Consider the following 27,648-nt stretch of genomic DNA (forward strand, 5'->3'; position numbering starts at 1 on the left):
GAGAGCATACATACCTCCACCAGGTGAACAGTTTACGTTTTGTATCCCAGAGTAGACCAGAAAAATCACAATGCAGAATCACATTGAATCAAAATCATCCGTCCACAACTTTTTGAGCTATCCTGCTATTATATCGTTTTTGGCCCTATGCCGCAACCACAATGGTGAAGAATCATTTAAATTCTACTATCCGGATCCGGATATTTAGCAAAATTGAATCGATTCTTCCTTGTCACACACACCACATGTCCACCAATTTTTTTTTTTCCAAATCCTTCCACAACATTTTGAGATATCCTGCAATGTATCATTTTTGTCCCCATCTCCCAATGGTGAAGAATCACTTTAAAATTCTACTAGCCGGATCTGAATCCGGATCTTCACCAAAATCTAATCATTTCGTCCTTGTCACACACACCTCCTGTCCGCCAAATTTCGTCTGTATCCGTCCACAGCATTTTGAGATATCTTGTTCATAACAAACAGACAGAAAAGGGTGAAAACATAACCTCCATCCACCTTTGGTGGCGGAGGTAATCAGCTGTTCCTGGAGGTTTCCTATGCTGAGTGTGTGATAGGTGTGCATTTCACAGCAAAGTTGGCACCATGGGCACCATCCAGAGTTATCCATGATCATGATCATGATCGGAGCTATCCATCAAAGTTAGCATCCTGGGCACCATAACCATGAGCACCAAGGAGCTTTCAAAAGACATCCGGGATAAAGTTGTGGAAAGGCACAGATCAGGGGAAGTGTGTAAAAATATTATATATAATATATATATTGTGGGACCCCGCTATTCGTGGGGGATACGTTCCTGAAAAATCACGCGAATTGCAAAACCGCAAATAGGGAGGGGGGCATTGTTTCAATGAAAAAAAGGGGGATAGGTTCCCGAGTCACAAAATTCCGCGAATAGAGAGGAACAAACCGTGAATGGTGAGGCAAAATCTGCGAATGGTGAGGCAAATCCCGAGAATGTCAATGATAATCCACGAAGGTCGATGAAAGTCCCGTGAATGTATGGCGCGGCATTGTTTCAATGGGGGAAAGGGGGATACGTTATAGGTTCCCGGCGGTTATTTTTTCGAACGCAAATGCACAGGATTACAGTTTCACAAAAAATGTGTACAAGTTTTAAAAAATGATAACACCAGGTACCATTTCCAATTTATTGAAGGAATGTGCTTACAGTTTATTAAAAGTGCTTAACCAGCTTAACCATACCATGCTGTGAAAGTAAAAAAAACACAACACCATCATGTACCGTATATTTATTTATTTATTTTTACTAACACGCAACTTTCAGATGATGATGATGATGATGATGATGATGATGATGATGATGATGATGATGATGAATTAAACTCCCATGAATTCCTCGAACTTTGAGGGTAACCCAAATGATGGTGCAGCAAAATCGTGCACTAAGGGAGAGCCAGAAGAGGTAGGAAAAGGTGAGGATGCTGGTGAGAATGCTGATGAGGATGCTGGTGAGGATGGTGAGAGGACGGAAGGAGAGGGTGTTGATTGTCTTGATGTGGAGGGAGCAGATCTGTAGAAATGTGTAATGCGGAGCTGCCTGACAGATTGCCCAACATTTTGATGTTTCTGTCGAGGAACGAAATTCCGCGGGGAACTGCGTTTCTATCGTGGGAAGTTAAGCAATACCTCCAGGAACAGGGAGTAGCCTCCAGCCGTACTACGGCATATAACCCCAAAGGTAATGGCTAGGTGGAACATTACAATGGGATCGTATGGCGAGCGGTGACAATGAGCTTGAAGACACGTGGTTTGCCTCTGCAATCGTGAGAGCGGGTGTTACCTGAGGTGTTGCATGCCATCCGAGCACTACTCTGTACTGCCACGAACTAAACCCCCCACGATCAGTTATTTCGCTACCAACAACGCAGTGCTAGCGAGCAGCCTCTACCCTCGTGGCTGTCTGAGCCAGGTCCTGCCCTATTGAAGCGAGCGGTCGGGCAGAGCAAGTACGGGCCGTTGGTAGACCGCATACATATTTTAGAGGCCAACCCGGAATACGCTCATGTTAGATTTCAGGATGGGCGAGAAACTATGGTGTCGATCCGACATCTCACGCCCTGTGAAGAGATACTAAATGAGCTGGACACTAAGAATAATGGGGTCACAGAGGTCCCCAACAGATTGAAGCCGATTGATTTGCCGGAGTCTGCTAACGAGATGATCGGAGATGATACTTAGTTATCAGGGTCGCCAGTCTGGATGGTGACAGATAGTCCGCAAATAAACCTATCTGGAGGGGACGAACTTCCCACCAAGGGCAGTGAAGAATCTGGACATGAAGGGATATATCGCACCCGTTCAGGCAGTTTGTGCCAGCCACCTAAACGTTTCGGTTGGTCGGAACCCTGCGCTGTTTATTAGGTTGCTCTATTATCTTGTTATTGCATAATTGCTTGCTTGATTTTTAACGGATGGAGAATGTGGTGAAATATGATGTAATGTCTCAAGCTTGAAGAGAAGGTTCGGTTTGAGGGCTGACATTGAGGGAGCTTATATAAATCTGGACTGTTCGGTGCTCGATCTTGTGGCATTCTGTCACCCGAGTGCCAAGAGGCTATCGGGATTAACAGGTACGTAATTGCTTGCTTGCAATTGGGTGAGGGGTGGGGGGGCTTGGAGGGCTTGGAGAAGTTGTTTGTTTTGATTGCTTCCTTTGTAGTGCTAATGATTGTGCATTATTTTGTGTTGTAGGATGAGTGGAGATATAGTTCAACAAAACCTTACTACTTGAAAGAGGTCTGAGTATTGTTTTACAAAACTTTGTATTAATTCTTAAATTTATTTCAAAAAAATATTTATTAACAAAACAAAAAACATCATTTTGGTTCATCACATCTGCAACTCATTTCACTCATTTATTTGTTATTATATTACACAAGAATATAAGACCCGTCGCTTCGCTGACGGAAATACCAATCTTTGCTGCGATGGCTAATCTATGGGGGAAGAAAAAAAAAGAGATTCCTGGGACATCCTGCTCTCCGTGCAGGGATAACCAACGTCACTTGTTGGCATTTGCAGTTTTGACACGCGTGTCCCATGAACCCATAAAAAAAATTGATTCACAAACACTCCCAGGAGTTATCCGAATCCACCGTAGTTGGATTTATTGAAATCCGTGAATCAGTTCTCAAGTTATAACACGACAAACAAACAAATAAACAGACAGACATGGCTCCTTTTATAATATAGATAGTTTATACTGAGTCGATGTGATATATGTAATCTACGTCCCCATTACTCAACTGACCATGAGTTGTGTTCTTGCGATCTTCAGCCTTGTAGCCTCCAGTCTTTTGGAAGAAACACCAAGGTACATTTGGGTTCTGAGACGGCATCCAACAGCAGCCTCGCTTCTCACAATTTTCCTGTGCAAATGAGCCGACACATAACATAAAATCCAATGGAGTACCAGGGGGTCTGTAAAAGTATTGGAATCAGGTGACCCTTTCCATTTCATGAAGGGATTAACAAGCTTGGTCACATGGAAAAAACAACAATAATCAAACACTACATGACCAAATGTATGTGGACACCCCTTCTCATTAGTAGATTCGGCTATTTCAGCCACACCCATTGCTGACAGGTATATATAATCAAGCACGCAGCCATGCAATCTCCGTAGACAAACATTGGCAGTAGAATGGGCCATACTGAAGAACTCAGTGACTTTCAACGTGGCACCGTCATAGGATGCCACCTTTTCAACAAGTCATTTCATCAATTTTCTGTCCTGCGGGAGCTGCCCTGGTCAACTGTAAGTGCTGTTATTGTGAAGTGGAAACATCTAAGAGCAACAACAGCTCAGCCGTGAAGTGTTAGGCCACACAAGCTCACAGAATGGGACTGCCGAGTGTTGAAGTGTGTAGCGCATAAAAATAGTCTGTCCTTGGTTGCAACACTCACTACCGAGTTCAAAACTGCCTCTGGAAGCAACGTCAGCACAACAACTGTTCATCGAGAGCTTCATGAAATGGGTTTCCATGGCCGAGCAGCCGCACATAAGCCTAAGATCACCATGCGCAATGCCAAACGTCGGCTGGAGTGGTGTAAAGCTCGGCGCCATTGGACTCTGGAGCAGTGGAAACGTGTTCTCTGGAGTGATGAATCACACTTCACCATCTGGCAGTCCGACGGATGAATCTGGGTTTGGCGGATGCCAAGAGAATGCTACTTGCCCGAATGCATAGTGCCAACTGTAAAGTTTGGTGGAGGAGGAATAATGATCTGGGGCTGTTTTTCATGGTTCGGGCTAGGCCCCTTAGTTCCAGTGAAGGCAAATCTTAATGCTATAGCATACAATGACATTCTAGACAATTGTGTGCTTCCAACTTTGAGGCAACAGTTTGGGGAAGGAGCTTTCCTGTTTCAGCATGACAATGCCCACATGCACAAAGCGAAGTCCATACAGAAATGGTTTGTCGAGATCGGTGTGGAAGAACTTGACTGGCCTCGACAAAGCACTGACCTCAACCCCATCGAACACTGAGGGGATGAATTGGAACGCCGACTGTGTGCCAGGCCTAATCGCCCAACATCGGTGGCCGAACTCAGTAATGCTCTTTTGGCTAAATGGAAGCAAATCCCCGCAGCAATGTTCTAACATCTAGTGGAAAACCTACACAGAAGAGTGGAGGCTGTTTAGCAGCAAAGGGGGAACCAACTCCACATTAATGCCCATGATTTTGGAATGCGATGTGTGATGTTTGGGTATCCACATACTTTTGGTCATGTAGTGTATGTACATAACTAAATAAAAAAGTTAGACAAAATAGGGTACACAGTTTGCAATTAAGAAGTTTTATTGGAGAAAAATGCTTCATTTCACTATACACCTTTTGTGTATATTGACACTTAACATTATCCATATATCACCTCTTCAATGCAATTGTGGCCATGAACCCCTGTGCCACACCATTATTTGCTACAAGGATCCAGACCAATAGTGGTTGACTGCCACACATCCACCCTGTTTAGGTACCAAGTACACAGTAATATCTCTATGTTGTAGTCTGGAAGAAATATATTGCAATTGAATATGCATTCAATCCCAGTTGTAGTATGTATAAAACACAGAACTGTCTACTGCATAAAGCAACTTCCGTAGAAGTACAGGAATTAATATATCAGGATAGCCTAGAGGTATCTATCAGGACTACACTCTGAGTTGTTAATTCTGAGTTTTAATCCAGACCTGGCTATAAACGGTCATCCTGGTGTTTCGCAGGCAGGTTGAGGCGTTGATGTGTGTGCCATCTATGAGATGGACGTAAAAAGAGTTTCATCTGCCAGCATGAGTTGTTGGAAATCCAAGATCCCATGCTGTCTTTCATGAATAGTGGGTGAGTTATCACAGGCATTTTGGTGATATTACAAATTCCCAGCACTACCTCAATTGAATGTCAGGGCTGGTTCATGAAAGACTTGGGTCAAATACATTCCTTGGCCAATCCCACAACGTGGGAATACTTTGGGCCATTATATCAGCAATATACGAATATGTTTACTTGGACAAAAACACTCAAAAGTGTAAAAAGGTCAAAATAAAAACAATTCCTCTAGGAATACATCAATAACTTTGATCGTAAAACAATCCAGTCAGCCTCGTTAAACCCATTCATTGGGAATTTGTCCATAGGACATCTTCGTTGACATACTTGCTGAAGCGGGGGGGAAAATGGGCAAAGTAAGAGAGAGAAAGGAAGGTAGAGGGAAAGGTTAAGGAAGAAAAGAGGAGAATCGGGATATGGTGGTTGGAAGAACATGGAGAGAACAGAGGAGGCAAAATAGTGTTGGAATGGGGAAGATGGAATGTTAAATTCCACCATTTTTAGCATACGTGTAACAATAGGGAATATGAACGTAAATATTTGATGTACGACCCTCATTAGTTGGAGCAAACTTATTGGTAAACTCAATACCACGCCTTGCATTAACCTTATTATAGCTGATGCACTCTGTACCTGGTTAACATCATGATGCGGATAGCAGTCAAAGCGCTCAGGTTCTCGGTCACCACACTTCACTGGAGGTCCTGTAGGTCCTGGAGGAACTGGAGGAACTGGAGGAAAGAATACAATACATTAACCCCTCGTCCTTAAACAGAATAATCAGAAGCAGTAAAAGACTAATACTGCGAATCAAAGCAGAACTATCTGCTTTCGCAAGTGGGGAAATTCAATTTAATTCAATTTCACATCGACTTCACTGCACGCTGAGCTAAGATAATTTATTGTGAAATAAGAAGCATATTCATCTCGACCCTCTATGCAAGCGAAGCGTTTTCAGGACAGCTTAAGGTCGCATTCCCTTAGATCCCGCAACACTTAATGGCATAAAATCCATTTTAAAACTCCACAATCAGCTCTTACCGAGACCAGCGATGGCCCAATAATGTTGAGTATTATTAAAGCTTGATGCCTAGGAACAATTTGCAAGGACACTGCCGAATACCTGGTAGATACAGGTACGAAAGGATGAAGGGTGTTCACACAGCAAGTAGCCAGACGATAACATTCCTTAAACGCTGAACTTCTCGACGAGAATTGTCGGATTACCGCACACATACTTACACTGCGATCAAACATTTAGCTATGGGTGGAGACACTGAACACATCCATTTGTTCATGAGATAAAGAAATAATCAACCTCGGGTTGTAGATAAGCTGCACTATATACAAGAACATTGAGGAATAGCTACACAAGGTTGGAGGTTTCCTAAATTTGAACATGGAGACAGGTGTTGGTTGACTCAACCATTCAAACGAGCAATGTCCATTAAATCAAATTAAAAATCGAGCAAATTAGTGTCCATGTGTTTTATACCTCCCCTCTCCCACCCCCCCCCCCCCCACCCCCTCTCCCATTCCTCCTTCCCCTCCTCTCTCTTCCACAGATTTCCCGATGTCCCTGTTCTCTACTGTTGTACTTTGTGCTTCCCTCTCTCTCCCCATCTTGTCTCCCGCTCCATTTATTAAATGTCTTATGTGTCCGTTTTTTTGTGATTAATGTTAGCTCTTACACGAGCTTCGATCTTGTAAAAAAAAAGAAGAAAAAAAAGTGTGTTGGAAGAAAAAAAAAATCCACCAAAGAATCCAGGCTTGCCACCCACCACCAGCTTGTTTACAATCTGCAAATTCAATTTAATTGACAACAAACTCCTTTGTTCCTCTTATAGTCGACAACATCGACACTCGTGGAAGAGCAAAGTGATGGAGGGTATGAACAGACAATCGGGCAGCGAGACAACTATTGGACACAACAGCCAAGGGAATGAATGAGCAGGAAAAAGGATATAAAGGAGGGGAATAAATACATTAACCTACAACTACAAGTAAGAAGGTTGGGATGGAAAGGGTTAATGGGGGTAATAAAGATTGAGGGGAAAGATAGGGGATGAAATGAGATGGTGGTGCACCACCTGTATGAAAACCCTAGAGGGAAGAGTGGGCGAGATGTGAGAAGAGGAGAGATGGTAAAATGTGATGGAGATGATGTGAGAAGAGGAGAAAAGAGGAGAGATGTGAGAAGATGGTAAAAAAAATAGCTGTGAGAAGAGGAGAGATGGTAAAATGTGATGGAGATGATGTGAGAAGAGGAGAAAAGAGGAGAGATGGTAAAATGTGATGGAGATGATGTGAGAAGAGGAGAAAAGAGGAGAGATGCGAGAAGATGGTAAAAAAATAGCTGTGAGAAGAGGAGAGATGGTAAAATGTGATGGAGATGATGTGAGAAGAGGAGAAAAGAGGAGAGATGTGAGAAGATGGTAAAAAAAATAGCTGTGAGAAGAGGAGAGATGGTAAAATGTGATGGAGATGATGTGAGAAGAGGAGAAAAGAGGAGAGATGTGAGAAGATGGTAAAAAAAATAGCTGTGAGAAGAGGAGAGATGGTAAAATGTGATGGAGATGATGTGAGAAGAGGAGAAAAGAGGAGAGATGGTAAAATGTGATGGAGATGATGTGAGAAGAGGAGAAAAGAGGAGAGATGTGAGAAGATGGTAAAAAAATAGCTGTGAGAAGAGGAGAGATGGTAAAATGTGATGGAGATGATGTGAGAAGGGGAGAAAAGAGGAGAGATGGTAAAATGTGATGGAGATGATGTGAGAAGAGGAGAAAAGAGGAGAGATGTGAGAAGATGGTAAAAAAAATAGCTGTGAGAAGAGGGGAGATGGTAAAATGTGATGGAGATGATGTGAGAAGGGGAGAAAAGAGGAGAGATGGTAAAATGTGATGGAGATGATGTGAGAAGAGGAGAAAAGAGGAGAGATGGTAAAATGTGATGGAGATGATGTGAGAAGAGGAGAAAAGAGGAGAGATGTGAGAAGATGGTAAAAAAATAGCTGTGAGAAGAGGAGAGATGGTAAAATGTGATGGAGATGATGTGAGAAGAGGAGAAAAGAGGAGAGATGTGAGAAGATGGTAAAAAAAATAGCTGTGAGAAGAGGAGAGATGGTAAAATGTGATGGAGATGATGTGAGAAGAGGAGAAAAGAGGAGAGATGTGAGAAGATGGTAAAAAAAAATAGCTGTGAGAAGAGGAGAGATGGTAAAATGTGATGGAGATGATGTGAGAAGAGGAGAAAAGAGGAGAGATGTGAAAAGATGGTAAAAAAATAGCTGTGAGAAGAGGAGAGATGGTAAAATGTGATGGAGATGATGTGAGAAGAGGAGAAAGGAGGAGAGATGTGAGAAGATGGTAAAAAAAAATAGCTGTGAGAAGAGGGGAGATGGTAAAATGTGATGGAGATGATGTGAGAAGAGGAGAAAAGAGGAGAGATGGTAAAATGTGATGGAGATGATGTGAGAAGAGGAGAAAAGAGGAGAGATGTGAGAAGATGGTAAAAAAAATAGCTGTGAGAAGAGGGGAGATGGTAAAATGTGATGGAGATGATGTGAGAAGGGGAGAAAAGAGGAGAGATGGTAAAATGTGATGGAGATGATGTGAGAAGAGGAGAAAAGAGGAGAGATGGTAAAATGTGATGGAGATGATGTGAGAAGAGGAGAAAAGAGGAGAGATGTGAGAAGATGGTAAAAAAATAGCTGTGAGAAGAGGAGAGATGGTAAAATGTGATGGAGATGATGTGAGAAGAGGAGAAAAGAGGAGAGATGTGAGAAGATGGTAAAAAAAATAGCTGTGAGAAGAGGAGAGATGGTAAAATGTGATGGAGATGATGTGAGAAGAGGAGAAAAGAGGAGAGATGTGAGAAGATGGTAAAAAAAATAGCTGTGAGAAGAGGAGAGATGGTAAAATGTGATGGAGATGATGTGAGAAGAGGAGAAAAGAGGAGAGATGTGAAAAGATGGTAAAAAAATAGCTGTGAGAAGAGGAGAGATGGTAAAATGTGATGGAGATGATGTGAGAAGAGGAGAAAGGAGGAGAGATGTGAGAACATGGTAAAAAAAATAGCTGTGAGAAGAGGGGAGATGGTAAAATGTGATGTAGATGATGTGAGAAGGGGAGAGAGGAGGAGATGTGAGAAGATGGTAAAAAAAATAGCTGTGAGAAGAGGAGAGATGGTAAAATGTGATGGAGATGATGTGAGAAGAGGAGAAAAGAGGAGAGATGTGAGAAGATGGTAAAAAAAATAGCTGTGAGAAGAGGAGAGATGGTAAAATGTGATGGAGATGATGTGAGAAGAGGAGAAAAGAGGAGAGATGTGAGATGATGGTAAAAAAAATAGCTGTGAGAAGAGGAGAGATGGTAAAATGTGATGGAGATGATGTGAGAAGAGGAGAAAAGAGGAGAGATGTGAGAAGATGGTAAAAAAAATAGCTGTGAGAAGAGGAGAGATGGTAAAATGTGATGGAGATGATGTGAGAAGAGGAGAAAAGAGGAGAGATGTGAGAAGATGGTAAAAAAAATAGCTGTGAGAAGAGGAGAGATGGTAAAATGTGATGGAGATGATGTGAGAAGGGGAGAGAGGAGGAGAGATGTGAGAAGATGGTAAAAAAAATAGCTGTGAGAAGAGGAGAGATGGTAAAATGTGATGGAGATGATGTGAGAAGGGGAGAAAAGAGGAGAGATGTGAGAAGATGGTAAAAAAATAGCTGTGAGAAGAGGAGAGATGGTAAAATGTGATGGAGATGATGTGAGAAGGGGAGAGAGGAGGAGAGATGTGAGAAGATGGTAAAAAAAATAGCTGTGAGAAGAGGAGAGATGGTAAAATGTGATGGAGATGATGTGAGAAGAGGAGAAAAGAGGAGAGATGTGAGAAGATGGTAAAAAAAATAGCTGTGAGAAGAGGAGAGATGGTAAAATGTGATGGAGATGATGTGAGAAGGGGAGAGAGGAGGAGAGATGTGAGAAGATGGTAAAAAAATAGCTGTGAGAAGAGGAGAGATGGTAAAATGTGATGGAGATGATGTGAGAAGAGGAGAAAAGAGGAGAGATGTGAGAAGATGGTAAAAAAAATAGCTGTGAGAAGAGGAGAGATGGTAAAATGTGATGGAGATGATGTGAGAAGAGGAGAAAAGAGGAGAGATGTGAGAAGATGGTAAAAAAAATAGCTGTGAGAAGAGGAGAGATGGTAAAATGTGATGGAGATGATGTGAGAAGAGGAGAAAAGAGGAGAGATGTGAGAAGATGGTAAAAAAATAGCTGTGAGAAGAGGAGAGATGGTAAAATGTGATGGAGATGATGTGAGAAGAGGAGAGAGGAGGAGAGATGTGAGAAGATGGTAAAAAAATAGCTGTGAGAAGAGGGGAGATGGTAAAATGTGATGGAGATGATGTGAGAAGAGGAGAAAAGAGGAGAGATGTGAGAAGATGGTAAAAAAATAGCTGTGAGAAGAGGAGAGATGGTAAAATGTGATGGAGATGATGTGAGAAGGGGAGAAAAGAGGAGAGATGTGAGAAGAGGAGAAAAGAGGAGAGATGTGAAAAGATGGTAAAAAAAAATAGCTGTGAGAAGAGGAGAGATGGTAAAATGTGATGGAGATGATGTGAGAAGGGGAGAAAAGAGGAGAGATGTGAGAAGAGGAGAAAAGAGGAGAGATGTGAGAAGATGGTAAAAAAAATAGCTGTGAGAAGAGGAGAGATGGTAAAATGTGATGGAGATGATGTGAGAAGAGGAGAAAAGAGGAGAGATGTGAGAAGTTGGTAAAAAAAATAGCTGTGAGAAGAGGAGAGATGGTAAAATGTGATGGAGATGATGTGAGAAGAGGAGAGAGGAGGAGAGATGTGAGAAGATGGTAAAAAAATAGCTGTGAGAAGAGGGGAGATGGTAAAATGTGATGGAGATGATGTGAGAAGAGGAGAAAAGAGGAGAGATGTGAGAAGATGGTAAAAAAATAGCTGTGAGAAGAGGAGAGATGGTAAAATGTGATGGAGATGATGTGAGAAGAGGAGAAAAGAGGAGAGATGTGAGAAGATGGTAAAAAAAATAGCTGTGAGAAGAGGAGAGATGGTAAAATGTGATGGAGATGATGTGAGAAGGGGAGAAAAGAGGAGAGATGTGAGAAGAGGAGAAAAGAGGAGAGATGTGAAAAGATGGTAAAAAAAATAGCTGTGAGAAGAGGAGAGATGGTAAAATGTGATGGAGATGATGTGAGAAGAGGATAGAGGAGGAGAGATGTGAGAAGATGGTAAAAAAATAGCTGTGAGAAGAGGAGAGATGGTAAAATGTGATGGAGATGATGTGAGAAGGGGAGAAAAGAGGAGAGATGTGAGAAGAGGAGAAAAGAGGAGAGATGTGAGAAGAGGAGAAAAGAGGAGAGATGTGAGAAGATGGGAAAAATATAGCTGTGAGAAGAGGAGAGATGGTAAAATGTGATGGGGATGATGTGAGAAGAGGAGAAAAGAGGAGAGATGTGAGAAGATGGTAAAAAAAATAGCTGTGAGAAGAGGAGAGATGGTAAAATGTGATGGAGATGATGTGAGAAGGGGAGAAAAGAGGAGAGATGTGAGAAGAGGAGAAAAGAGGAGAGATGTGAGAAGAGGAGAAAAGAGGAGAGATGTGAGAAGATGGTAAAAAAAATAGCTGTGAGAAGAGGAGAGATGGTAAAATGTGATGGAGATGATGTGAGAAGAGGAGAGAGGAGGAGAGATGTGAGAAGATGGTAAAAAATAGCTGTGAGAAGAGGGGAGATGGTAAAATGTGATGGAGATGATGTGAGAAGAGGAGAGAGGAGGAGAGATGTGAGAAGAGGAGAAAAGAGGAGAGATGTGAGAAGATGGTAAAAAATATAGCTGTGAGAAGAGGGGAGATGGTAAAATGTGATGGAGATGATGTGAGAAGGGGAGAGAGGAGGAGAGATGTGAGAAGAGGAGAAAAGAGGAGAGATGTGAGAAGATGGTAAAAAAAATAGCTGTGAGAAGAGGAGAGATGGTAAAATGTGATGGGGATGATGTGAGAAGAGGAGAGAGGAGGAGAGATGTGAGAAGATGGTAAAAAAATAGCTGTGAGAAGAGGGGAGATGGTAAAATGTGATGGAGATGATGTGAGAAGGGGAGAAAAGAGGAGAGATGTGAGAAGAGGAGAAAAGCGGAGAGATGTGAGAAGAGGAGAAAAGAGGAGAGATGTGAAAAGATGGTAAAAAAAATAGCTGTGAGAAGAGGAGAGATGGTAAAATGTGATGGAGATGATGTGAGAAGAGGAGAAAAGAGGAGAGATGTGAGAAGATGGTAAAAAAAATAGCTGTGAGAAGAGGAGAGATGGTAAAATGTGATGGAGATGATGTGAGAAGAGGAGAGAGGAGGAGAGATGTGAGAAGATGGTAAAAAAAATAGCTGTGAAAAGAGGGGAGATGGTAAAATGTGATGGAGATGATGTGAGAAGAGGAGAAAAGAGGAGAGATGTGAAAAGATGGTAAAAAAAATAGCTGTGAAAAGAGGGGAGATGGTAAAATGTGATGGAGATGATGTGAGAAGAGGAGAAAAGAGGAGAGATGTGAGAAGATGGTAAAAAAAATAGCTGTGAGAAGAGGAGAGATGGTAAAATGTGATGGAGATGATGTGAGAAGAGGAGAGAGGAGGAGAGATATGAGAAGATGGTAAAAAAAATAGCTGTGAAAAGAGGGGAGATGGTAAAATGTGATGGAGATGATGTGAGAAGAGGAGAAAAGAGGAGAGATGTGAAAAGATGGTAAAAAAAATAGCTGTGAAAAGAGGGGAGATGGTAAAATGTGATGGAGATGATGTGAGAAGAGGAGAAAAGAGGAGAGATGTGAAAAGATGGTAAAAAAAATAGCTGTGAGAAGAGGAGAGATGGTAAAATGTGATGGAGATGATGTGAGAAGAGGAGAAAAGAGGAGAGATGTGAGAAGAGGAGAAAAGCGGAGAGATGTGAGAAGAGGAGAAAAGAGGAGAGATGTGAAAAGATGGTAAAAAAAATAGCTGTGAGAAGAGGAGAGATGGTAAAATGTGATGGAGATGATGTGAGAAGGGGAGAAAAGAGGAGAGATGTGAGAAGAGGAGAAAAGCGGAGAGATGTTAGAAGAGGAGAAAAGAGGAGAGATGTGAAAAGATGGTAAAAAAAATAGCTGTGAGAAGAGGAGAGATGGTAAAATGTGATGGGGATGATGTGAGAAGAGGAGAAAAGAGGAGAGATGTGAGAAGATGGTAAAAAAATAGCTGTGAGAAGAGGAGAGATGGTAAAATGTGATGGAGATGATGTGAGAAGAGGAGAGATGGTAAAATGTGATGGGGATGATGTGAGAAGAGGAGAAAAGAGGAGAGATGTGAGAAGATGGTAAAAAAAATAGCTGTGAGAAGAGGAGTGATGGTAAAATGTGATGGAGATGATGTGAGAAGAGGAGAGAGGAGGAGAGATGTGAGAAGATGGTAAAAAAATAGCTGTGAGAAGAGGGGAGATGGTAAAATGTGATGGAGATGATGTGAGAAGGGGAGAAAAGAGGAGAGATGTGAGAAGAGGAAAAAAGCGGAGAGATGTGAGAAGAGGAGAAAAGAGGAGAGATGTGAAAAGATGGTAAAAAAAATATCTGTGAGAAGAGGAGAGATGGTAAAATGTGATGGAGATGATGTGAGAAGAGGAGAAAAGAGGAGAGATGTGAGAAGATGGTAAAAAAAATAGCTGTGAGAAGAGGAGAGATGGTAAAATGTGATGGAGATGATGTGAGAAGAGGAGAGAGGAGGAGAGATGTGAGAAGATGGTAAAAAAATAGCTGTGAGAAGAGGGGAGATGGTAAAATGTGATGGAGATGATGTGAGAAGGGGAGAAAAGAGGAGAGATGTGAGAAGAGGAGAAAAGCGGAGAGATGTGAGAAGAGGAGAAAAGAGGAGAGATGTGAAAAGATGGTAAAAAAAATAGCTGTGAGAAGAGGAGAGATGGCAAAATGTGATGGGGATGATGTGAGAAGAGGAGAAAAGAGGAGAGATGTGAGAAGATGGTAAAAAAAATAGCTGTGAGAAGAGGAGAGATGGTAAAATGTGATGGAGATGATGTGAGAAGAGGAGAAAAGAGGAGAGATGTGAGAAGATGGTAAAAAAAATAGCTGTGAGAAGAGGAGAGATGGTAAAATGTGATGGAGATGATGTGAGAAGAGGAGAGAGGAGGAGAGATGTGAGAAGATGGTAAAAAAATAGCTGTGAGAAGAGGGGAGATGGTAAAATGTGATGGAGATGATGTGAGAAGAGGAGAGAGGAGGAGAGATGTGAGAAGATGGTACAAAAATAGCTGTGAGAAGAGGAGAGATGGTAAAATGTGATGGAGATGATGTGAGAAGAGGAGAGAGGAGGAGAGATGTGAGAAGATGGTAAAAAAATAGCTGTGAGAAGAGGGGAGATGGTAAAATGTGATGGAAATGATGTGAGAAGAGGAGAAAAGAGGAGAGATGTGAGAAGATGGTAAAAAAAAAACAAGAGACCACCAACGTATTTGTGATGTGAAGAGTAGAATGCTTTGGTCTCATCATGGGAGATTCCAATAATGGTGAGAGCTCCAGGTTTCATCAAATCCAGAAGACAGCTGTGTGGCTGGGACAGAAGTCCATTGGGGGAGAGCAGTGGTGCATTATGCAATGGACACTGATTTATTAAAGGAAAAACTAGGAATTCTGGAGGATTCCCAGTCAGAGGCCAAACCACCTGCGAGAGGAACTTCAATCCCTCTCTTCCCTTCAGGGCTTCAAGCAAGTGGTGCACCATTACCCCACATCACCAGCACTATCCCCTTCAAAATATGTTCTGTAGAATTTATACAAAACTCAAAATAATTTTTATGGTGATGAAACAATTTATGGTTTTAAATTCTATAGAACTCTGAAGAGAGGTCGGTTGTTCCATAGTATTTCTTATACTTTCTATCGAAGATCGCTGGAAATGTCTGTAGAACTCTGCAGAGAATGCGTAATCTATAGAATTCAATCGACGTTCTATCGAAGATCCATTTAAATAATTATATAACTCTGCAGAGAATGCGCATTCTATAGAATTCAATCGACGTTCTAAAGAAGATCCATTTAAATAATTTATATAACTCTGCAGAGAATGCGCATTCTATAGAATTCAATAGACGTTCTATAGAAGATCCATTTAAATAATTATATAACTCTGCAGAGAATGCGCATTCTATAGAATTCAATAGACGTTCTATAGAAGATCCATTTAAATAATTATATAACTCTGCAGAGAATGCGCATTCTATAGAATTCAATAGACGTTCTATAGAAGATCCATTTAAATAATTATATAACTCTGCAGAGAATGCGCATTCTATAGAATTCAATAGACGTTCTATAGAAGATCCATTTAAATAATTATATAACTCTGCAGAGAATGCGCATTCTATAGAATTCAATAGACGTTCTATAGAAGATCCATTTAAATAATTATATAACTCTGCAGAGAATGCGCATTCTATAGAATTCAATAGACGTTCTATAGAAGATCCATTTAAATAATTATATAACTCTGCAGAGAATGCGCATTCTATAGAATTCAATAGACGTTCTATAGAAGATCCATTTAAATAATTATATAACTCTGCAGAGAATGCGCATTCTATAGAATTCAATAGACGTTCTATAGAAGATCCATTTAAATAATTATATAACTCTGCAGAGAATGCGCATTCTATAGAATTCAATAGACGTTCTATAGAAGATCCATTTAAATAATTATATAACTCTGCAGAGAATACGTGTTCGATCCCTACCTGTGATCTTTTCTACCTCCATTAACAATCCCTTATGCAATATTAGGTTTCCTCTTTCACCCTCTCTCTTCCTTTCCTGTTCATTCATTCCATTGCTTTTTGTTTTGTCTAACTGTGACCTCACTGTCAGTATGCTTTGGTTTTACACTGTGTGACCTCACCATTCCATGAGCCGATATCCCGTATACAAAAAGAAGAGCCATGTGCAAGCATTGAAAAGCAATCCTGTGATAGAGTTTCTAAGTTGGAGATGGGTAGCTTGGTAAACAAAGAGAAAAAAAAGCAAGAACGATGACTTAATGGTGAAAAGTTTTGTTGGGGGTTTTGTGAGATGATGAGAGATAGAATGGTTTAAAAAAGTAAACTAATGAACAGAGAGGAGGAAGGAAGAATAACAAGTAAACGAAAAAACACGTTTTCGGGCTACACCCTTTTATTTTATTTTTTAAAGTTTTAAACCTTTTTAAAAAATTAAATGATTTAGTTAAAAAAAAAAATTAAATTAATTTTGATAGATGAAAATGTACCAGAAGAGGACCGTGGTCCAAATTTCAGCTCTTTAGGATGTATGGAATCTAGAAAACAAACGGCTCAAAGATTTGAAACAGGACAAACAAACAAAGTTCAGATGAAGTTAAATTAAACTGTGTAAAAACATGTTTTAGGGCTACACACTTTTTTATTTAAGTTTTAAACCTTTTTATATTTTATTTTTAATTTAATTTTGATAGATGAAGATGTACCAGAAGAGGACGGTGGGCCTAATTTCAGCTCTCTAGGATGTATGGAACCCAGAAAACGAATCGCTCAAAGATTTGAAACTGGACAAACAAGCAAAGTTTAGATGAAGTTAAATAAAAGTGTGGAAAAATCATGGAAGAATGGAACGTTAGACCTACAACGAGTGATGCTAATTATGATAAGAGAAGCTATGTCCTCATTTTGTATAAAAAATATGCTTTTGCCAGTTTGTTATAGAATAGGCCTGGTGTTGGCTTAGCGGTTAGGGTGCCAGCTTGGGATCATAGGATCCTGGGTTCTGAATCCTGGTCGATCGCTGAATTAACACCAGAGGGGGTTGACTCAGCCTGTCATCCTTCCGAGGTCGGAAAATTGAGTACCAGCTCACTGGTAATTCCCTGTGGGTCGCAAGGGGCGACTAAAAGGGTTGGTGGCAGGAAGAGCATCCGGCCATAAAACATTGCTTCAAAAAGGGGACCAGGGTGCCCGAAAAAGGACCAACCCTTGTTCAGTGGGGAAAAATGGCCTCTAAAGGTGGTTCCAGTTATAGAATAACAATTCATATATAATTATTAATCATTTCCTAAAAGATGTGCGACCGACTCCTTTAGTTGCCTCCCTGACTTACCCTCACCCTATAGTGTTGGTGGCCAAAATTTCACTTCAGTTTACTTTGCCTGCCGACAAAGGATTGACTATATTTTTATGATCTCAGGTAATCCTTGGTGGTCATCACCTGGGTGCCAGGCCAGAATTCGACTTTTGCACAAGGCAGTAGCAGCAGTATCTTTAACACGAGGGTGCATGATGCGTTTTACTTTTCGTGTTCACCTCGGTATCCGAGGAGTTTAGCAATTTTCACTCCGGGAATTTCATTCGCAGGGTTTTGGCTCAAAATGACTTTTTCTCCATGAAACCTACACTCATTTGCATACCAAAACACCAGCCATCATCAAATTATGCGCACTGGTTGCAGAGCTGTATCACTCTTGTATTCCCTCCTCATAAAAATATTCCCTCCCCATAAAAATTAAACCTTTTAATCAAATTAAATTGGGTTTTAGTTGTTGTGACATCCTGGTCATTTTGAGGCATTTTGCATCTCTGTTCGGGCAAGTATTGGTTTCTTGGCCCAAAAAAAAAGAAGGTCAACACAGGCCTTAATGTTAAACAACACGTGCTCTACACATGCATACGTTAAGCATCAAAGGCTCCGCACCTGCACGCATGTTAAACATCACAGGTCCAACAACTGCACGTGTGTTAAACATCATAGGCTCTCAATCTGCTCTCATGTTAAATATTCTTATTACTGCTGGAAAAGAATCAGCATCACGGAATAATCTGTTAACAGCTTGTTTACAATCTGCAAAAGTTGTCCATGAAGGACTAAAAGTAAATTGAAATATTGAAGTTATCGGCGTGGTGTGTGTAAGGTGAGTAAAGGTAACCCAATCTTGGCGACGATCTCTGATAGCTGGACCGTCACAAAGATCTGGTGTTTCAGATCACACGTTGTCCTGGTGAAGATACATTTCTGCCATTCTTGAGATGAGAAAGGCTCTCCAAATGCAAGTCATCAGTTCCTGTCGAGTTTTGATCCTTTGTATATTCTGACTCGAATGTTGTACCCGTAGGCTTCAAATTATTGTGTAAATCTCCTTCAGACACAGCAACACAGTCACCAAGACTTCTCCAACTGAAGGTTGTGTCATTAATTACTCATTTTCTGCTCAGTATTCTTTCTGATGGCTCTTCATCGCTTTGCTTATTTTTAGTTGAGGGTTTACGTCCTGAACTCGCAATTCCTCACTCCAAAATATCAGAAAGGACTCTCTGATGAGAAGGTTCTTGAGAAGTCACATCACTTTGATGCTTGAGAAGTTATTGATGGTTGACTCCTCTTTTAACTCACTGCTGCCACCTGTACAACAACAACAGGCATTTTAAAGGCCATTTTCCCTGCTAGAGCGGGGGTTAGCCTTGCGGTCCCCATGACAATCTTCTCCATTTTGCCCTATTTTCTGCATCTCTCCTTGTTAACCCCCTTGCCCGCATTTCTTCTTCCACCATCTTTAGCCAAGTCTTTCTCGGTCTTCCCCGTCCTCTACTTCCTTCTACATTCATTTCCATCACTCTTCTCCACCAGTCACTTTCATCCTTCCTCAACACATGACCAAACCATCTCAACCTGTTCCTCTTCACAGCATCCATCACAGGCTCTATTCCCATCATATTTCGCAATTCATCATTTGTCTTCCTCTCTCTCAACGATACTCCACACATCCACAGAACCATTCGCATTTCCACCCTTTCCAGCCTTCGTTGCTGCTCGACGTTCATTACCCATGTCTCGCTCCCATAAATCATAACACTTCTCACACATGCAGCATACACCTTTCCCTTCAGCTTCAACGACACTCCCCTCTTCATCAGCACGCCACTCAGTTCCCGAAACGTCTTCCATGCACATCTCACTCCAGCAACCGTTGCCGAGTCTGATCCACCTTCTCCATTCAGCATGTCTCTGAGGTAGCAAAATGTTTTCACACCTTCCAGCCTCATGCCGTCTCCAAGATCCAACTCAACATTAACTCCATCTGCAGCTCCCTCTGTGCACACCTTACATTTGAATGTAGCTGCCACACTGGTTAATGACCCTCTCAGACCACTGCATTTTGGATGAACCCACTCAGCGCACATTGTACATTGAATGGAGTTCACTCCGACACCCTTCCTGCACACAGCACAAGGCCACTTCCCAGTTCTTTCCACCTCACCACATGCTTTACCACTTGCCATCACCTTTGTCTTTCCGATATTCACCTTCAGACCTTTTGTCTCCATACATTCCTTCCACTTGTTCATCTTCTCCTCCAGTCCATCCATACTTTCCGCAATCAACACCAGATCATCTGCATAAAACAACTCCCACGGTAAACCCTCCTTTACGGTCTGAGCCAGCACCTCCATCACAGCTACAAATAGTAGTGGCCTTAGTACCGACCCCTGATGCACTCCCACCTTCACCTCAAACTGCCACCTGCACCATTTTGAATAAATGAAGAGGATGTGGTATCCGCGACATGTCTGCTTAGTCTATGGTTTTTCACATGTACGAACAATGATGGCAAAAGGAAGGCACCCCATTTGAGTCAATCCTCATATTGTGACCTGGAGAAGAACCCCAAAATCTATTTATTTTCAGAAAACATCTTTCTTTCCAAAAGTGAAGTTAGTTTTCTCTGAAACAAAGTATGGAGAGGGTAATGTGTAGGGTCACACACACATCGTCACGGTTGCCAAGAATATACTGTGTTACATTTATGCAAATCCGACTTTTTCCAATTATCCCTTTTTTTTTTTTTTATCGATATTTATGTGACGCGGGAATAATTTAGCAAGACACAGACAGGATGGTGGTTGATACTTGCTGTATTGGAATATGCAGGTGTCAATGAGGTAATGAAAGAACCCCTGTCTGACCAGGGTACAGAGCAAAATGAGAATGCTGGTCGATACGTTCGAATCTCACGTCAGCAAACAATTAAATCTCCCGTTTTCCTGACGATGATCAATCCATGCGCCCAACGACGAAATGGCGGCAGCGTTTCAAACATGCCGGATGTGACGTATGGAGGAGACGCATGGGAGGAGGCTAAATCTGTTTCAACCAGGATGTGACGTATGCCACGAAGCGTACATGCCCAAAATTAATCACTTACACACCCCTGCTGCTTGGTTGGCGCCCCGCCAACCAAACTTACAATACAAGTTGTATTTATCGGTACAATCAAACAAGATTCCCTTGCAGTAAGTGTTACTTAATCCGAGACAACATCTGCATTAACAGGAGTTGGGTTTGGCTAACATTCACAAGAATTTTCGGATCGACTGACTGAGCGCACTGGAACTCCTCTGCTAAAACTGATCTAGGCTCATGATAAATGTTACTGTGCTGGCCTGCTGTCGATCTCGTAGTTCTTCTTGGAGATGGAGCCTGCTCGTCTGTCCCTAGCTCACAACGATCAACGTCTTGCCTGGCAGTAGCAGGATCCTCATCCTCTATTGAAGTGATAGGTTGCTCCCCTGCTGTGTCTATCGTACGAAGTCCTTCATGTACTCTGATGTCAGAAGCAGCAGGTTGATCACTTGCCATACTCGCATCTCTGCCCACTATGGGATCTGCAGCAGGACTAATGAAGAGTGCATATCCTGTTTCATCCTCTGAAGCATTGTCAACGACCTCAGTGTTCTCTTGTTTTTGCTCTGGAGCATCATCTGTTCCAATGGGCAGAGGATCTTGATGGAGGTCATCGACAATGTCCCTGGCATCGAGAATGTCAGTCCTCTATACTGTCTTTCGAATGGCATTACCCTGAAGAGGTTCGACAAAGTAGGCAGTCATGACCATCCGGGTCCGGTCGTCCAATGATGTGGTGTGGGACATGGCTCCACACGTCCTGAATCTTGTGACGATCCTGATGACTCCGGTCTCTCAAGAAAACGCGAGCACCAATAGGCAAGCTGGTCTCCTGTGCATGCTGATCGTGCAACCTTTTGCATCTCAATGATTCCTTTTCTGTTTTCGCTGATGCAAGGTTGAAAGCTTCTTTCAAACTCAGGTAATGATCGGTGACCCAATCACCAACCGTGCCATAATCCTGCCCCTCGTTCAGTCCCAATAGGTGGTCAATAGGCAGTCTAGGTTCCCGCCCAAAGAAGAGGTATTAGGGGGAATAGTTGGTCGATGGGTGTGGTGTGCAATTGTACACATAAATGACTTCAGACAGATACTTCGGCCACACCCGTTTCTTTGCTGGGGGCAGTGATCGCAGGAGGTCATGCATAGTCCTGTTGAAATGCTCACATGAGCCATTTCCTTGCGGGTGGTAGGGAGTTGTCCTGCTTTTGCAGATGTCATATATGGAGCAAAGCTCTCGTATTAATGAACCTTCAAAATTTCTGCCTCTGTCGCTATGGATCCTCAGTGGTACACCAAATCTCACAAACCAGTCTTTCACAAGCACTCTTGCCACTGTAGTAGCTTTTTGGTCTGGAGTCGCCACTGCTTGAGTGTACTTTGTGAACACATCAGTCATCACAAGGACATTTTCTAGACCACAAGACTTTTCAAGAACAGTATAGTCAATTGCCAGAACTTCGAGGGTTTTTTTGCAATGAGCGACCCAAGAGTCAGTTTCACACTTTTGCCAAACTTGGAAAGAGTGCACCTGGAACATCCACTGCAGTGGTTCCTTACATCTGCCTCCATTCCAACCCAGTAGCATCTCGTCTGCAGGAGCTCAAAGGTGCGGTCCGCTCCTTGGTGCCCTGACTTATCATGGACTTCAGTTAACACCTGCTTCCTGAGAGATGATGGTAGTAAGAGCTGGTCTACTTTCCTCCCATGAATGGTTGCCTTGCAGTATAGGATACCAGACCTTTCTGCGATGCGGCCCCAGGATCGGAGAAGTTTTCTCACAGACTTGGGCTCTTTGGTAAATTCAGATGAAGTTGGACACTGCTTTCTATTCCAAAAATGGCGAACTCGGCTGATGGTTGGATCGCTTCTCTGAACCGCGTCAAGCTCAGCGTGTGGAATGGTTGGTAGAGTGGAAAGAGCTGGAGGGGCTGTGTTGTCAGACCGAACATGGATCTCCTTGTCCCAAACTCGAGCAATAGTTCTGTGAAACTGTTCCATAATTTCAGAGGGGACAGGTGTTGAAGTTTCAGGTGACATCATTTCCATAAAGCCTTCCTCGGGTCGCACTGTAGTTGGCCGATCTCCATGGTCCTGTTTCCTGCTCAATGCATCTGCATTTCCATTGCTCCTTCCAGAACGGTACTTAATAGAAAATCTGAACTGGGCAAGTTCTGCAGCCCATCCGGACTCAGTAGCTCCTAGCTTTGCAGTCGAGTTGAGATAACTAAGAGGATTGTTATCAGTGTGTACAACAAACTCGGCACCAATCGGCATGTCTCTGAACTTCTCTGTGATGGCCCAATGTAAAGTGAGTAACTCTAACTTCATACTCCGGTAGGTCTGCATTGATCTCTCATGCTTTTTCAGACCTCTACTAGCATAGGCAATGACAGTGCTCCTGTCCCCTTGCTTCTGTGAAAGAACAGCCCCGAGCCCTTGAAAACTTGCATCTATTTCCAGTATGAATGGGCTGCCAAAATCAGGATGACCAAGAACTGGTGGGCTACACAGCCTACGCTTCAACTCGGAAAAAGCAGTTGTGCACTCCGATGTCCAAAGTCGGTTGAAAGGACGATTGTCTGGTTTCACAGACTTCTTGACTTTGCCTTTGTGTCTCTTCTGAGTTCCAGAGAGGAGACTGTGCAATGGTGCAGCTATGGCCGCGTATCCCGGAACAAAGCGGCGATAGTAGCCAGTGAGGCCTAATAATCCTCGAAGTTCCTACTCGGTGCTTGGCTTCCTCCATTCCATCACTGCTCGAGTCTTTTCGGGGTCAGGTGAGACACCATCTTTGCCAATGACACGTCCTAGATAATGGAGCTGTTCCTCAAATAGGTAACATTTCTGCAGTTTGACCTTCAGATTAAAGGTCCCAAGTTGGGTTAGCACCATATCCAATCTCCTCAAAGTCTCTTCGAATGTCGGACCAAACACCAGTATGTCGTCGAGGTAAATCAGCACAGTCTGGAAATTTTCATTACCAAATACCCTGTCCATTCGTCTTATGAAGGTGGCAGGGGCATTGCAAAGCCCAAAAGGCATCCTCAGGAATTCATAGAGGCCTCCTGTCCCAACCCTAAATGCGGTCTTCTCCACATCCTCTGATGCCATGGGAACTTGGTAAAATCCATGAGCAAGATCAAGGCTGCAAAAATAATTTGATCCATTGAGTACTTGTAAGGCCTCCTCTATTCTGGGTAAAGGATAGGCATCCTTGTGAGTCTGCATGTTGAGTGCCCTATAGTCCACGCACATACGTAAACTCCCATCCTTCTTCCTAGCTAGGACCACAGGTGATGCGAAGGGGCTAGTAGACTCTCTGATGACCCCTTTTCTTACAGCCTGCTTTAGGTACTCTCGAACTTCTCCCCACTGTTGCGGCGGCACACGTCGATGTGGAACCTTCAACGGGACGTTTTTCTTGAGACGAATTTGATGAGTAACTTCATCACAACAGCCAATATCGTCATCTGTTCTACTAAAAACCAAAACATGTTTAGCCAAAACTCCGTGAACACGGTGACACTGTTCTGTGTCAATACCATTACCAAAATGCATCTTGTCCATAATGTTTGGTAGAAAGGTGGACTGTTCCTGATCTGCAGAGACCTCCTCAATGTAGACTTCATTGTCACTCACTTGACTGACTTCAACTTCTGGATCAAACATACATCTCCATAAAACACCAACTGGGTTCTGGGTTTTAGGTACACATCTTTGTCACCGAAGTTTGCCATTTGGACCGGCACACGACCATTACTTGAGACGGTCACCCGTGCAGGACCTACAGCTAAGCCTTTGGGAAGTGGCCCAACGTCTGATTCCACATGCTCCAATAATCCTTCATAGCTTTGTCCTCCCTTTGCAGGCATAAGTGATCCATCCAATATGACAATTGTCCGTGCTGGAACCCGTACAGGCTTTCTCCCTGGGACTCGAACTCTGGATACAATGTCATCCTTTGTCCCGTTGCTAGCATCCATTTCATCAAACATGGCCAACAAAGGAAGCCCATTTTTCCTCCGATTTCTGGACAAGGTTTCTTAAGAACTGTGGACCATCCTGATCCCTGAGTGCATTTGACACGCGATTCAAAATATTACATCCAATAACACCAGGACACGCCTTTTTGCGTCGAGCTATTGTGGTATTAGTCATATCACGAACAACAAGAAATCCCATCGGTGGAAACATCCTTCCGAGCAGAGTTAGATCTAACTCGACATATCCCAAGTAGGGAACAGCAAGTCCTTGTGCCCCAGATATATGTAGAAACGCAGAAACATCTAACAACTCTCATTCCCAAACAAGGTGCTCTCTAAAAAAGGATTCGGTAATAGTGGATATCTGTGCTCCTGTATCTAACAAGCATATGGTTTCCAGGGGTCCAATCATGACCCCAACTTCTGGGCACTTACCAACTGCTTTCTGTAATATCGAGCCTTGATCCCTCTGTTTACCCGCCATGCGGCTCACAATGACAGGCTGCTCTAGTTTATAGTATCTACTGGCGAAATTCCATCTTGCTGCCCAGATATTCCCTGATGCGGACAGTCCCTATGAAAATGTTCAGCTGACCCACAATCCCAGCAGCGTCGGGGCCCATCGTTCTGCTGGAATCGCCCATATTGCCGGCCAGCTCCACCTGATCTTTGTGAGTTCTGCAGTAGCTTCTCAATTTGCTGCTGTTGGGCTGAAAGCTGTTCACCTTGTCTCTTAATTTCCTTCAGCAGTTCACTTTCAGCACTAGCTGTTTCTTGGACCATGACTTCTTTCAGTGTGCTTGTCTTGACTTTCGGTTTCTGACTAACACCTAACCACTGTTGGGCTCTATCTCGAGTGTCAAAGTAGCTCAAATTAGGGGATTCCATGTTAAGACGGCGAATTTCTCTTTGTAGGTTTTCGTCTCTTACAGCACCAGCTAATCGTCCCTTTAGTGTGCTTTCTCTGCTCGCTTTAAAGGACGCATCCATACAGACTATTCTATCATAGATTTCGACCAGCTTAAGTGAAGACGTCAGAAGATCTTCATTATCCCCTTGGCGGTATGCGAAAAACTGTTCTTGGAGTTGTGATAGGGTGTTACCATCGCGAAAGACTTTCAAAAGAACTCCCAATATTTCCTCAGGATCTTCAACTAAATCCTCTCCCCTTCCAATAATTTCCTGTCGAGCGTTTCCAGATAAGTGGTCCAGTATAAAAGCGACTTGCTGTTTGTTGTTTAAAATTCCGAGTAGCCAGCTGACAACGAACATCGGACACCCATTCCTGTATTGTGAGGTCACTCGACTTTTCAGGTTTGTCACGGAAACGCTCCAATTTGTGTGAAGACGACACAAATACTAAGCGTTCTTCAGTTGAAATTGAACCTGCACTTGAGGCTGGAATTGGTAGTCTTTGCTCGTCTTTGTCCCGAAACTCTCGGACGAGGTTACGATTCTCTGCTATTGCATCCAACGCATCTTTTTCTGCTTCTGCTGACTTCCGTCGTTCTCTGCTTAACTCTTCCGTTAACCTAGAAATAGCAGCTTCCAATTCCTCTGGGGTCGCCATTATGTCACAACAATGACAAGTATCAAATATACAGTGGTGGGAAAATCAAATCACTAATAGTACAGAACAATTCCAAATTAAATTCAACACAGGCAGATAATGTAGATTTCTCTCACCAGCTTAGAAGAACTTTATCCAATTTCAGGAGTACAGCGTTCACAGTACACTGAACAGGGTCCAATCACGCAACCAACAACAAGCTAAAGGTCCAGAATCTCCAATTTATCAGGAGGAATCAGTTCACTCCAAAAATGATCGTAGCACCTCGATGGTCCATCTGATCATCAGTCTTCTCCAGGGACGTGGCTCGTACTGGTTGCCACAGAGACAGGGGGTGTTGTTGTATATCCCACTTCTGACACCATAATGTGACGCGGGAATAATTAAGCAAGACACAGGATGGTGGTTGATACTTGCTGTATTCAAATATGCAGGTATGAGGTAATGAAAGAACCCCCTGTCTGACCAGGGTACAGATCAAAATGAGAATGCTGGTCGATACGTTCGAATCTCACGTCAGCAAACAATTAAATCTCCCGTTTTCCTGACGATGATCAATCCATGCGCCCAATGACGAAATGGCGGCAGCGTTTCGAACATGCCGGATGTGACGTATGGGAGGAGGCGCATCGGAGGAGGCTAAATCTGTTTCAACCAGGATGTGACGTATGCCACGAAGCATAATGCTCAAAATTAATCACTTACATTTAATTTGTTGCTTCCTTTGTTCACTGATTTTTGCATTTCCCTTTCCCGTCAGGGACCATGTCAACCTGCATGTAATAATAATATTTACAACAATCATAATAATGTTACGTTTGTGGGGGGTAGACAATGATTACCTTCGTCCAGGTAGAATTGTATAGATTACCTTGCTCTGTATGTCGTGAAGAAGAAGAAACCTGTAACTTAAGTCAGCTCCGTGTGTTCGGGTTAAGTGTGATGTGTGGCCATACGGAAGGTGACTCTTGTGCTATGTATCTTAGGAAATCAGAATATATCCCCCTGTCCGTTCTACCTCTTGTGATCTGACTTGTGTGGTTATAATAAATCGGCCTGTGATAAGACGAGGGCTGCCAGGAAATGAACGCAGGCACATTACAACACCGACAAGCCTGACAGATACCCAGCACATTTGCCTATCGGCAAAAGGAGGCCAAAGGGAATGATTGGTCATGGTCATGGACTGTAGTGGTGGGGCACAGGGATTGGTTCGAATGTGACGTCAGTGAAAAGAGGGGAGAGTGCGTTTCCCCCCCTCTCCCCCCCCCCCCCTCTCTCTTTCTCTCTCTCTCTTGGTCCTGGCTTTGGTCATGGGCGTCACGTTTTGTCTTGAGTGCGTTTGAGAGGAGAACTTGTGGAGCTCGGGAAACCTTTGCAACATCAGAGGAGGGGTGTTGGTTGACAGTGGTGCTCTTCAGAGACGGAGAAGATAGCGAGCAAACCAAAGGAGGCTATCCAGTCTGCTTGTCTCATGCCGGTGGCTGGCCA

General features: G+C 42.8%; 1 protein-coding gene across 2 annotated transcripts in view; it reads right to left on the bottom strand.

The window, feature by feature from the left end:
• LOC137438996 (sucrase-isomaltase, intestinal) overlaps window positions 1-27,648 on the bottom strand; it is a 674,815-nt gene that overhangs the window by 634,277 nt on the left and 12,890 nt on the right. For both annotated transcript variants that reach the window (XM_068134544.2, XM_068134543.2), the window contains exons 3-4: window positions 6,010-6,107; window positions 3,297-3,414 (exon numbers count right to left, since the gene is read on the bottom strand). In XM_068134544.2, coding sequence (XP_067990645.2) covers window positions 3,297-3,414; window positions 6,010-6,107 — 216 coding nt within the window. The remainder of the gene's footprint in view (window positions 1-3,296; window positions 3,415-6,009; window positions 6,108-27,648) is intronic.

Source organism: Myxine glutinosa, chromosome 13 (genome assembly GCF_964187855.1).
Source record: "Myxine glutinosa chromosome 13, kmMyxGlut1.1, whole genome shotgun sequence".
NCBI classification, from domain to species: Eukaryota; Metazoa; Chordata; class Myxini; order Myxiniformes; family Myxinidae; genus Myxine; species Myxine glutinosa.